General features: G+C 39.1%; 1 protein-coding gene across 6 annotated transcripts in view; it reads right to left on the bottom strand.

Annotated features, from left to right (window-relative positions):
* Positions 1-12,851, bottom strand: part of TFDP2 (transcription factor Dp-2) — a 162,265-nt gene that overhangs the window by 7,033 nt on the left and 142,381 nt on the right. For all 6 annotated transcript variants that reach the window (XM_077864887.1, XM_077864883.1, XM_077864884.1 and 3 more), the window contains 4 exons: positions 12,462-12,530; positions 8,075-8,226; positions 4,519-4,685; positions 97-202 (listed from right to left, as the gene is read on the bottom strand). In XM_077864887.1, the coding sequence (XP_077721013.1) occupies positions 97-202; positions 4,519-4,685; positions 8,075-8,226; positions 12,462-12,530 (494 nt within the window). The remainder of the gene's footprint in view (positions 1-96; positions 203-4,518; positions 4,686-8,074; positions 8,227-12,461; positions 12,531-12,851) is intronic.

The raw sequence follows: 12,851 nt of genomic DNA, 5'->3' as shown, positions 1-12,851 counted from the left end.
GCAGTGACACCTGGCTCTCCCCTGCAGGGGGGGTGGGGGTGGGGGTGTGGGCAGGGCTTCACGGCTTCTCTTTCTAAACCCTGAAAAAATACGTACCTTGATTGGGACAAGGTGGCACCAGTGGTCAGGTCTAAATTTGAGACTGATTGAGTAGAGTTCAAAAGTAGTCCCTGATTTAACCAAGAAGGTCCTGTGGAGATATCTACAGGGAGAAACAGAAACAGAAGATGTAGGTGCGCTGCAAGCTCTGTGGGTGCTGCTCTTGCAGTTGAAGGGAGCACAGGTGAGGTAGGGCATGAGCCTGGTCTAAATTACAGCTAGGTAAGTCTCCTGCCCTGGGGAGAACCCACGTTTCTTTGGCCTGGAAAAAGGAAATCTCTGGGATGTAAAAACCGGAAAAAAATTTGGGAAGGCGGATGACAGTGAGGAAAAATTCAAATTAAACCACTCACACACAAAAACAATAAAATATAAACCACTCACAGACTCCCAATCTTTTTTCTTAATTAGGACCTGGAGAGGGCAGCTGAGAGTACAGTGATCACTGCACCATTCCTGGACACCTGCTGTCCTCACCACCAAAGACTCTGGTGTAAAAGGCCAAACCCAGGAGCAGGTAAAAAGAAAGTTAAATGAGAAATAGGTAAGAAGCTTTTCACGTGCCCCTTCAGTGAACTCAATGTTGTTACTCATAAAAGATATATTTCTTTTTCCTGGTATCCTTTGCTTTGTAACTCACACTAGCCCTTATGTTATTTTTTAAAATATTTATTTACTTATTTAAAATATTTTATTATTAATGAGAAACACAGAGAGGCAGAGACATAGGCAGAGTGAACCACCCAGGTACCCCAACTAGCCCTTATTTTAAAAGGTCACATGTGGGGATCCCTGGGTGGCGCAGCGGTTTAGTGCCTGCCTTTGGCCCAGGGCGTGATCCTGGAGTCCTGGGATCTAGTCCTGCGTCGGGCTCCCTGCGTGGAACCTGCTTCTCCCTCTGCCTGTGTCTCTGCCTCTCTCCCTCTCTCCCTCTCTCTCACGAATAAATAAATCTTAAAAATAAATAAATAAATAAAAGGTCACATGCAGTCAAATTTTTAATGAAGGCAAAGCAGACATTACTGTTTTAATCTGCATAAAATATTTTGGGTGTATCCTTGCAATATTCTTTTCTGTGCATATACCATATTTCTCCAATCACAACCCTGATAAATTCTTATTGTAATTTTAATTAATACTGGCCTCAGTATCTAGAATTTAGCTCAAGGCAGGCAGTGACTGGGACATGTAAGATCTAAATGCTACTGAATGAGTAGTCTCTTTCACACCAAGTTTACAAGAGGTGAAAGAAATTCTAGAAAGTATTCCTATCGCAACTGATGAATTATTGAAAACTACATCTGAAACTAATGATGTACTGTATGTTGGCTAACTGAATTTAAATAAAGTAAAGAAATGTATTCCTAAAAAGAAATTCTGACTTACATTACAAAATAAGACTGTGCAATTTAGTAATGAGCTTTTATTAAAGTTCACTAAAATTGTTTTAATTCCTGTGCAAAAAAAAAAACAAACCAAAACAAAAAAAACCCCAAACTATATTAGAAACTCTGCTATCCTGGTACCATGTGACCAAGAGAGAAGCTTCCTATGTAGGAAAAGAGGAAAGGAAATGATTTCATTAACTTTACCATGGCCTTGTGAACCTTTTCCTTTATAGGCTAGTTAAGGCAGCTGTGAAAAAAAAAAAAAACTTCAATTCTAAGAAGAATAGCAGACTTTAACTACATTAAATAAGAAGCTTGTGCAAGATGAAATTAAAGCCAGAATCCTGTGGTAAATATCAATTAGTATATATGGAAACTTGCTGTCAGAACACAGCTATTTACTTGTTTGTGGGCATTACACAGTAAATTTTCTTTCTTACAATGGCTTTGAAAAGCCTACATTTCTTTCACATTATCGTAAGATACACACAATAGTTCTCACCATCTTACTCAAGAGCCATTCTGCCCCTTTGCACACTACAGGCATTTCTTTTTTTAAAAGTCACCAGAAAGTCTATCTCCCAGCCTGCAAATGAAGTCACAAAGAGACCAAAACCACAGAGCCTGCCTGATTGCCCTGAGGCTTTTCACTGAGAATAAGCTAAAATAAAGTTCTGATGATTTATTGAGACCCTTTATTCAGCCCCTGCTGGACTGCCACAATGGCTGGGCTGCTAATAAAACAGCAGGGCCTACTCTGGGAGACAGTGGGAAGAACAAAGCGTGGGGGGTGAAAACAAGGGGCAAGCTGGCTAAGGGACAAGAAGAAGGGGTCACACTTGCAGCAGGTGGATGGCGCTGGTTGAAGAACCAAATCCAACAGAAATCAAATCTCAATCAACAAACTCGTGTGTTTTGACCAAAGGGGCAAAACCCTAAAGCAAAATAAAGTAAGAACGAGGGGAACCTGGCTGGCTCACTGGTGAGCATGAGACTCTTGATCTCTGGGTTGTTAGTTTGAGCCCCACATTGGGTGTAGAGATTATTTAAAAATAAAATCTTAAAAAAAATTATTATTAAAGATTTTATTTATTTATTCATGAGAGACAGAGAGAGAGAGAGAGAGAGAGAGAGAGAGGCAGAGACACAGGCAGAGGGAGAAGCAGGCTCCATGCAGGAAGCCCGATATGGGACTCGATCCCGGGTCTCCAGGATCAGGCCCTGGGCTGAAAGTGGTGCTAAATCGCCGAGCCACCCAGGGATCCTCTAGTTTTTGTTTTCAAGTGTAGTCGGTATACTCTTTAAAACTCATAATAAAGACAACCTGATGCAAAAACGGGCAAAGGATCTGAACAGACATTTCTGCAAGGAAGATCTACAAATGGCCAATAAGCACACAAAAAGATGCTTAGCACCATTAGTGCTTAGGAAAATGTAAAATAAAACCACAGTAAAATACTACCTCACACCTACAAGGATAGCAATAATAAAAAGGATGGGCAATAACAAGTTTTGAGAAGGATGTGGACAAGCTGGTAGGATTGTAATTTTGTACACATGCTTTTGAAAAATAATTTGGCAGTTATTCAAAATGTTACACACAGAGTTATCATACGACCCAGAAATCGTACTACTAGGTACATGACCAAAAGAGGTGAAACTTATGATCACACAAAAATATGTACAAGAATGTTTATAGCAGCATCATTCATGATAGCCAAAAGCGGAAGCAATCCAAATGTCTACCAACTAATGAATGGATAGATAAAATGTGCTATTATTCATACAATGGCAATGAGAAGAGATGAACCTTGAAGACACAATGCTAAGTAAAAGAAGTCAATCACAAAGACTACATAGTGTGTGATTCCATCTATATGAAATGTCCAGAATAGGCAAATCCATAGTGACAAAGCAGATTAGTAGTTGCCTAGGGCTGGGAGGAATGGGGGAATAGGGAGTGACTGTTAATGTATATGGGGTTTCTTTTTCTTTTTGAAGTGATGAAAAATGTTTTAGAATTAGTGATGATTACATAACCTTGTGAATATACTAAATACCACTGAATTGTACATACCATAAAATGGTGAATTATATGGTATGTGAATTAAATCTCAATAAAAAAAAATTAGGATACCATTTCACATCTACCTGATTGGGCAAATGGAACACTTGCACCCTGCAGGTGAGAATGTAACTTGTGAAGTCAAATTTAAAAGTTCTGGCATCATCTAGTGAAGCTGAAGCTGCATGGACTTCTGACCCAGTAATCTCATGCTTTACACTGGCAGGTGGGTACTATGCTATTGTTATAGGAATGTTCAAAGTAGCACTGTTTTTTGTTTTTGTTTTTTTTTTTTTAAAGATTTTATTTATTCATGATAGACATGGGGGGGGGGGGTGGGCAAAGACACAGGCAGAGGGAGAAGCAGGCACCATGCCAGGAGCCTGACATAGGACTCGATCTGGAGACTCCAGGATCACGCCCTGGGCCAAAGGCAGGCGCCAAACCACTGAGCCACCCAGGGATCCCAGTAGCACTGTTTTTTAACATCAAGAAATTGGAAACAAAACTAAAAGGTTTATCATCAGCAAAATGAATAAACAAGTTGTGATACAGCCATATAATGGAGGTCTGTACAACAGTAAAAATGTATGAATTACAGCCACATTAAACCATATGAATGAATGAAAAGACCACGTTGAGTGGAAAAAACCTGTATCACTAAAGAATATATATATCTCACACACACACACACACACACACATATAAATATATACATTTATATAAGGTCAGAAATAAGTAAAATTAAACAATAAGTTGCTTCCAGTTTACTATATTTGCATTTATATCTCTCTAAAGAAAAATAAATGATGATAAATAAGCAATTCAAGAGAATGGTTACGTTTCAAGGGCACAGAATGTAAGGTGGGCATACAGTGGACTTTAATTTTCTATGAGGAAGGTTTTAACAGGTTTAGGTTTGACATGGAGTCAGGGACAACATGTGAAAAGTGTTAGTTAACATACCTGTGATATAACCTTCTAATGCCTTTGGCACCAATGATTTAGCAAGTTTCAGATCTTCCAGAGAGCATTTGCCTGACTCCAGGCCAAAGGACATTCCCATTCGTTTCAGCACTTCTATGTCATCATGGATCTCAAAGGTGTTGTCAAAATTAAAAAGATATTCAAACCTGTATCAGAAAACAAAGTTAGTATGGGGTTTCAGTGGTATAGGGGAGGTCTGCATAGTGTTGTACTTTGTACATTACACGCAAGAATGAGGGCCTAAATTCAGTTATAGTACTAGGAACTGTCACTGTTGAGAGCAGTAACAGTCATTCTGCTGTGTTCAGGGGGAAATGACATCTCAAAGAAGCCACTTTCCCAACTAAAACAGTTTTCCTATGACAAATAATAGGAGTCCATAAACTTCAGTTGTTACAAACAGGGAACAGAAACTCTGGTGTAAAGCCAACACTTTCAAAGTTGGCTACAGTTTTGTCACAGAAGACAAATTATTAAGGAAGACTTTTCAGTTTAGTATAATATATGACATCCCTACTATGAGTTGGCCTATCAGGTTTGAGAGAGAGAGAAAAAAAAAACCAATAAACTATTTTGGATGCTTACTTCATTTTCCAGAGTCAAGTGTCAAGCTATAGAATTTAGATAAGCAATAAGTGGAAGACTTTTCACAAACAAACCAAAACCCAAATCCTGTCTTGCGAGCCTAAGAAGTGAAATAAATGACTTAAGGAAAAAGTGCACATTTACAAATGTCCTTGAAAAGTACCAAATCAGAATGCCCAGCTGCCCTGTACAATGTTTCAAAAAAACACAGTCCTTTTGACTCCTAGGCTGGGCCCTGGGGCACCTTTACCCATAGGCCTCAGTTGCACAGGGACTGAGTGCAGATGAATGTTTTGGCACAGTGGTGGGTTTATATTGTCATAAAATTCTTATTAAAATCACGTGAAGGTAAAATAATTCATGCTAGATTTTAGGTCAGGGCAAAAATTACAATTTAAAATGAAATACCATGTTTAAATAGTCTGAAGTATTATATAAATGTGAATAAAAGACATTAACAAATTTTCAGTGAAAAACACAAAAAATTTGAAGCATGTGCCTGTCAAGGAGATGATTCCTGGTAAATGTTAAAAGCAGATGGTTTTGTAAATTTAATCCCCATTGTGAAGAGCCTCAAGGCTAATTAAGAGGAAAAGATTGTATCAACAAAGTAACTGAAAGACAAGGCTTTAGGACCTACTTTGAGTAACAAGCTTCTACAAGCTGCTCACAGCCTCCTTCCCTACACTAAGTTGGGCTGGGAAAGGGCATGAGTCAGTAACCACCTACGTAGGGATGGAAACCTTACCAGGTCCCAGCCTGGGAGGAACAGAATCCATAATTCCCTTAGGCCAATGGTTCCCAGATCTTCCTGCTACTCTTTTTAGGCTTGGAAGACTAAGGGATGAAGAGAATTTAGTAATCCCTCACAAAACAAGAGGCTGACTGGAGAGAGGAACTAGAATTCTAAGACTGTTTCTCCTGAAAATACGTTAAACATTCTCCAGGAGTCTCAGTTTTATGAGAATATGTTAATAGTCCCTGTAAGATGTAGGTTTTTGTGAAGATTCTGCAATTGTGTGAATAATAATATAGACACGTACCATTTACTGACCACTGGGCTGGGTTCTTTAAGATTTATCTACAACTTTTGAAAATCAGCAAGTTAAATACTATAAATCCTACTTTTGAGGAGGAAGCATCCAGATCTCAGAAAGGTTAAGAAACTATGTAGCTAGAGGAAAAACTGAAAAATGGATCTTCTGACTTCATACTATTTTTATATCTATAGTCTTAATTATCAAATACTTTTGAGATCCTTGCTCACTGTTTTTTTTTTTTTTTCTTTTGGCACCTTCTTATTTAAGTGACCTAGAATCTCTGTATGCAATCAAGATAAAGAGGGGAAGCAACACTGCCTGAGAAAAGAGTGGAAAAGACAAGGGAAGGAAAGCCCAAGGGCCATGCCGTAGCTCTAAGGAGACCAGAGGCCGAAGTCTCCCTGGACAGTCTTAGACTATGCCTGTGGGACTGATGTGATTACTGAGCACTCTTTTACTTTCAAATGGATCCCAATTTGGTCAATAAATTATATGCTGACTCCTTGTGACAGCAGCTAATATTTATAAAGTGCTTGCCTTGGGTCAAAACCTTTATAGAAATCATCGGATTTAATCCTCACAAGGCTAGTAGGATGTGATAGAGGCTTTGGAATCATCCTCTTTTGTTCTTCAGAACATTGCTCTGAAGCAGCTAAATGGGGGAGCCCCAATCCACACTTAGGTCTTTCTCACTCCACACCTTATTCCCTTAAATATCTCAGGATACTGGTCACAGCCTGAAGATCACTGCTATTTTCATGAAGAGTAAAATAAGTTACAAATTAACTAGTAGTATTTTAAAAACTGTGACATTGCTCACTTGCTATGATAAGTATCATCAACTTTAGTTAAAATGTAAAAAAATGCTGGTGGGATTGTAAATTGGTGTAGCCGCGATGGAAAACAGTATGAATGTTTCTCAAAAAATTAAAAACAGAACTACCACATGATCCAGCTATTTCACTTGTGGGCATATATCTGAAGGAAATAAGATCACTATTTCACAAAGATACCTGCACCCCCATGTTCACTGCAGCATTATTTATAATAGCCAAGATACAGAACCAACCTGTCTTCTGACATATGGACAAAGAAAGTAAATGTAGAGTATGTCTGTTATCTGAGTGTGTACAAATGGAATATCTGGCCATAAAAAAGAAGGAAATTCTGACATTTGCAACAACATGGGTGGACCTTGAGGGAATTCTCCTCACTGAAATAAGATGACAGAGAAAGACAAGTACTGTATAATCTCCCTTATATATGGAATCTAAAAAAAAAAAGAAAATGAAGTCACAGATGCAGAGAACAGACTATTGGTTGCCAGAGGTGGATGAAATGGGTGAAGGTGGTCAAAAGGTATAAACTTCTAGTTATAAAATAAATAAAAAAAGAAAGCAGACAATGCACCTAGCATTTTCATGCCCATTCATTCATAAGCAGAAGCATACTCCAATACCATAGAGCAAACCAGAAAAACAAAGAAACTGCCCTAATGCCACATGTTGACCTAAAATATTTCCACAATAAACTATGCAAGTGAATCACCAGGAAAACTACCTTGTCCCAGGCCCTCACTGATGGTCTACTTTGAGGCAGTTACTTGCCCAGGGTTCCCACAGAGTGTACATACATGCACATCCTGGCTGGGGTCCAGGCTCCACTATGCGTATAGTATAGGCAGCACAGAGCCAGGCACAAGACAGGGGGCTGCAGAGGGTGAGTGATGAAGAATGCACTAGTATGAAGGCAGCAATCCATCAGCGAAGGTATTTCCCCATGCCCCAAGGAGGTCAGCCCAGCCTGCCCGGGGGCTCAGATAACGAAGTACACCCTTCTTTATGTTGCAAATGCTAGGAATGTGTTAACAGGAGGCTGGCCCTACAGTCCTCCCCTAGTTCTCCACTCACTTGTCACTGGAGATGCTGCAATCTATAACTGTTTTTCTGCTTGTATTGATGATTATAAATGGCAGCTGAATGGTGGAGTTCAGAGCCGGAGGGCCCTGGTTCTGTTGTTCATTTTGCCGATTTCGCTGAACCAGGTTTTTGAAAGCGATTTGCTGTAATGATCAATAAAAAGAATATGGTCATTTAAAGTGAATAAGTGATTTGGAATTAAATGAATTAAAATAAATGCATTTAAGGAATAGTTTAAAATTAGAGAGTTTAAAGAGGCTGTCTACCTATTAATTAAAATTAAATAGTAAAAAAGAAAAGATTAGAATGATCTAACTCAGACACATTTCAAGGGAAAAAACATAAATGAATGAAGGGAAAAAACATAAATGAATTTTAAATGATGTCTAACATCATCCTAATATAAATAATGGGACCTATGACTCCCATCATCCATAGACACAGGATCTTACAAATCTGGGAGAGCCCAGCAGCTCTTGCAACTCTTCTTAGAGTGACACAGAGAAAGTGATACTAAGTGAACTTATATTTCCCATTTATCTTTTTTTTTTAAATTTTTATTTATTTATGATAGGCACACAGAGAGAGAGAGAGAGAGAGAGAGAGGCAGAGACACAGGCAGAGGGAGAAGCAGGCTCCATGCACCAGGAGCCCGACGTGGGATTCGATCCCGGGTCTCCAGGATCACGCCCTGGGCCAAAGGCAGGCGCCAAACCGCTGCGCCACCCAGGGATCCCATATTTCCCATTTATCTAACACAGACTCTTGGGAGTTTGGGGTTAAATACACCTTTTAGATTGTCTAGCTCAGGATATGCAAACTTTTCGTCAAATGAAATCTATGGGACACCATATAAAACAGATAAAAGTAGTACTGCTGTGCCTGGCTGCAGTGGGGCAGGGAGTCCGGAGCCCAGCTGGCTCTGCCCTCACTCACCCCTTAGGTTTCTAGGGTACCTCCACAGAACTCCTGCATCCTCAGGGCATAGCTGGGATCTGGCCCAACTCACCCCCTGCACCTGATATCTTCCAGACAAGAAACTGAGGGTTAGCACTTATAAGATATATCAAGGCCTGCATTTTTATCCTGAATCTTGCTGCTATTTTTAGTTATACCCATTATTTGCAAGTCATAGAAGTGACTGCCCACCCCCTTTTAATAAGGCAAACGTTTCAGAGAATTCCATAGCTAGAAAGACTATGCAATTCAACTTTTTCATCTGCTCATGAAAGAGTGATTTTAAATATTCCTAAAGTCAGATCCACTCATTCCCTTTTATTGGTGTGTCCCATCTTCTCATCCAGTAGTGATGAATTTAAGTGACTTTCTATGTTTTAGCACTCTTACCCTAGGATTATTTATTTTAGGTTCTGAGCCTTAACAAAAGTTTAAGATTATTTTTATCTTAAAATGACTGGGTACTATCCCTAGAAAGTAAAAATTTACTCCTAAAATGCACAAAACAGAAGGGACACCAATTTATTCTAGCCCTAACAGTGTGTCCAAAAATCACCAGCAGTACCAATCACAATCAAAACACTTACCAGTTATCAATACGATCAAACATTACTTAAGTCAGACTTCATTATTTTCTGCTGGTAAAGAATGAAGGCTGTTTTATATTCTTTGTTTAATATATTTAATGTTGAAAAAAATGCTACTGATACTGTAAGACTGAGACAAGGAATGAAATGTTTGGATACTTCTGCTTAGATTCTCTTCCCTTCTACTAGAAAAAGCATCTCAGGAGATGATGTCATACTTTGCCCTAGCTTTGTGGACCTAGTGCCAATGGCAGGGTCATGCCTGGGAGGGAATATCAACAGTGATAAATCAGAGTTCTTATATATTTATGACTCACTATTCAATACTGTGTACATTTAATAGTACATCAAAGATTTTTTCAGGCCAAGAAAGCAGTAAAAACACATATAATGTTATTTTGATAGTAAAAAGAAAAATCACGTCCCGTTTGTTTTGGATTCATTTCCTTCGTTGCCCTTTGATTGATTTCCTTCAGCCTTTTGTTCTTTTCCAGGTTCATTAACATCAATTTCAGAGGCTGAACACAGGGCAGGCTCAGCCATTCATTTTGCTATGTATTAATAGCCCTGGAAAAGGTTTAAGGGCTGGTAGGGCCAGTTATATAGAGAAAAGTAGGGTATCTGGATTACCTATAGATATCATCTACTCACACCATTCCTCTTCTACATTACCAAGGATAAATGAGAAATGGTGCCATGTAAGTAAAACTTACCTGTGTCATGTGATGTGAGTGGTGACACTGACTTGTTAAAAATCAAGCTAGCTTTGCCAGGGTAAATTACTAATGTTCAGGGACATGTTTAATTTACTGTCAGTGACAGCTTTTGAGAGATGAACAACACAGCAGGAAATAAGCTGTATGTATGTCTACCAGAAGACCAGAGAGTAGTTGTTTCCAGTTATACTTTGGGTTTCACTTTAATATTAAGAGAGACCTACTTTTTAAATGTTGACAGCTAGGTTGCCCCTGGGTTGAAATTTAGAAATATCTGGTTTGAGACATACAAAAGGAAAATAAATTTAGGACTTAAAAAATACAGTGTTCACTGTACAAAGATAAGCAGAGGAAAAAATATTCAAGTTCATTCTTTATGAAGGCTATCTAGGGATGTGAATGTCCCACAGATAGGACGGTGACCGTGCTTAGCACCATTCTTTTCGAGAAGCAGATTATTGTGGGTATACTAATAGACAGGTTTTTCATGAACACTATGCCAAAAATCAAGCTCTAGAATGAAGGTAGGTCATGAAGGAAGGTCCCATGAAGGTAGGCTCTGAGGGAACCTGAGGAAGGCCTGGCATAGCAGTGAGGGAGTGTGAGCTAGCAGGGAGCTGTGTGGGCATAGGGACAGCATCGGCAGTTGGGGGAAGGAAGGGACAGCATGGATTAGAAGCTAGTGCCTGGCAGGCCAGGTCGCAGGAGGCAGACTTGCACAGAGAGGAGCAAAGGAATAAACAATCAGCTTTCAAGTTTTTTGTTCTGTTTTATAAGCTGTGGAATACTCTTTTCAAACAAAACCTTATTTGGAAATTCAGTATGAAAAAACATATAAAGTGCTCATTCCAGCCCTAGCTCCTCAGGTAGGTCCTCCAGGGCTCAGAGTGAAAAGCAGACACGGAACACAATGAGGAAGAAAGAAATGGCCTCATCAGGGTGGAACTTCGCCTTTGGAGTATGCTGTGTTTGGGCAATCTCTGCTCTATCTGCTGCTACTCTTTTGCCCTTGCTCTTCTACTTCCTTTCCTACTTCCTTCCCAGGTCATATATAGGTCTCTACAAGGGCTAAATGGTTTTCTCTTGCTGCTCTGATTTATACATGAACGTAAAATAAAAAGAACACATGTAACTATCTAGAAAGGGAAAAACAAAAATGTGGAGTATTTAAGAATACCTCACATACTCTGTCCATTAGATCAAGGGAGTGTTTTGGAAAAACCCTACTACGATATTTGATAATTTAACTGTTACCTTTATTTCTGAAAAAAATGGATTACATCAAAAATTAAATAGGTTCTAACGGCTGTCAAATCAAAGTGGATTTTATGAGTGTTTGGAAGCTTTTCATATAAAGACAATTTGCTGATTAAAAAAAAAAGCATAAAGACCCTCTGGTTCATTTTAAAAGGGTTTCTGATTGCTCTGAAAATGACCCCAGTGTACTGCTCAAATGAATTTTTACAGCAACTGCAATTACCGAAAATAAAATTTACAAAAGTCCATGTGATTTTACCTCATATGATTTTTATAAATCGGCTCTATTATATTTTAAAAAACCATCCAAATTCTAGGCAGTTATCCAAAACAGTATAAATACAGGGATCCTTATTACACTATAAAAGCAAATTTTCTTAAAAAGAAATGCATTTTTAACTTTTGGTATTTCTATGAAGCTTACTGAATCACCACATATTATTCCGTTGTTTATAGATAATAAGTCATTATAGGTGGATTTGATTATCTTACTCAAAGTGCCTGAAGTTCAACTAGTCTTACTTCTTTATATTCTAAATTGCTAAAATAAACACATACAAAAGGACCTGAGTTTCTGTTCAGAATAAAGGTCAGAAGTAAATCGCTGTGTAATGTAAGTCACACACAGGGCAGGTGACATGCCATGGGGCCATGATGATGGTGAGAGACAGAACCAACCATCTTAAAGGCAGACCATGTGGATGGTGGTGAGCACAGATGAAGAGAAGGCCGCCCCAGATTGGTCCCATCGGACACTACTCAAAAGGGACCCAAAGTAGAAAACACTGATTCTAAATGCAAGTAAGGAGAGCAGTAGAATATAGGCAGGGAAAAGAATGAAAACCATCCCAGCATCTATACCTGCAGGAGAAGTTCTTGCAGCTGGGCCCGCTTCTGCTTTATCCGTTCTATCCTCCTCTGCTTCTCTATCTTTAAAACATAAGTTACAAAATATCATGAACATATGGAAAGTATAAAGTACAGTTCACTTTCCTGGTTCCAATTCTGAGATATCAAGAATTTTCCCCAGGGGTGCCTGGGTGGCTCAGTCGGTTAAGAGTCCAACTCTTGGTTTTGGCTCAGGTCATAATCTCAGGGTTGTGGGATCGAGCCCCACATTGGGCTCTAGGCTCAGTGCAGAGAATCTGTTTGGGTTTCTCCCCCTCTTTATTTCCCTCTGCCCCTCTCCCTGCTCATGCTTTGTGTTCTCTCTCTCTCTCTCAGATAAATAAATAACTCTTAAATTTTTTT

Source organism: Canis aureus, chromosome 22 (genome assembly GCF_053574225.1).
Source record: "Canis aureus isolate CA01 chromosome 22, VMU_Caureus_v.1.0, whole genome shotgun sequence".
In the NCBI taxonomy this organism is placed as follows: Eukaryota; Metazoa; Chordata; class Mammalia; order Carnivora; family Canidae; genus Canis; species Canis aureus.
This window is presented reverse-complemented; position numbering and strand designations above follow the sequence as displayed.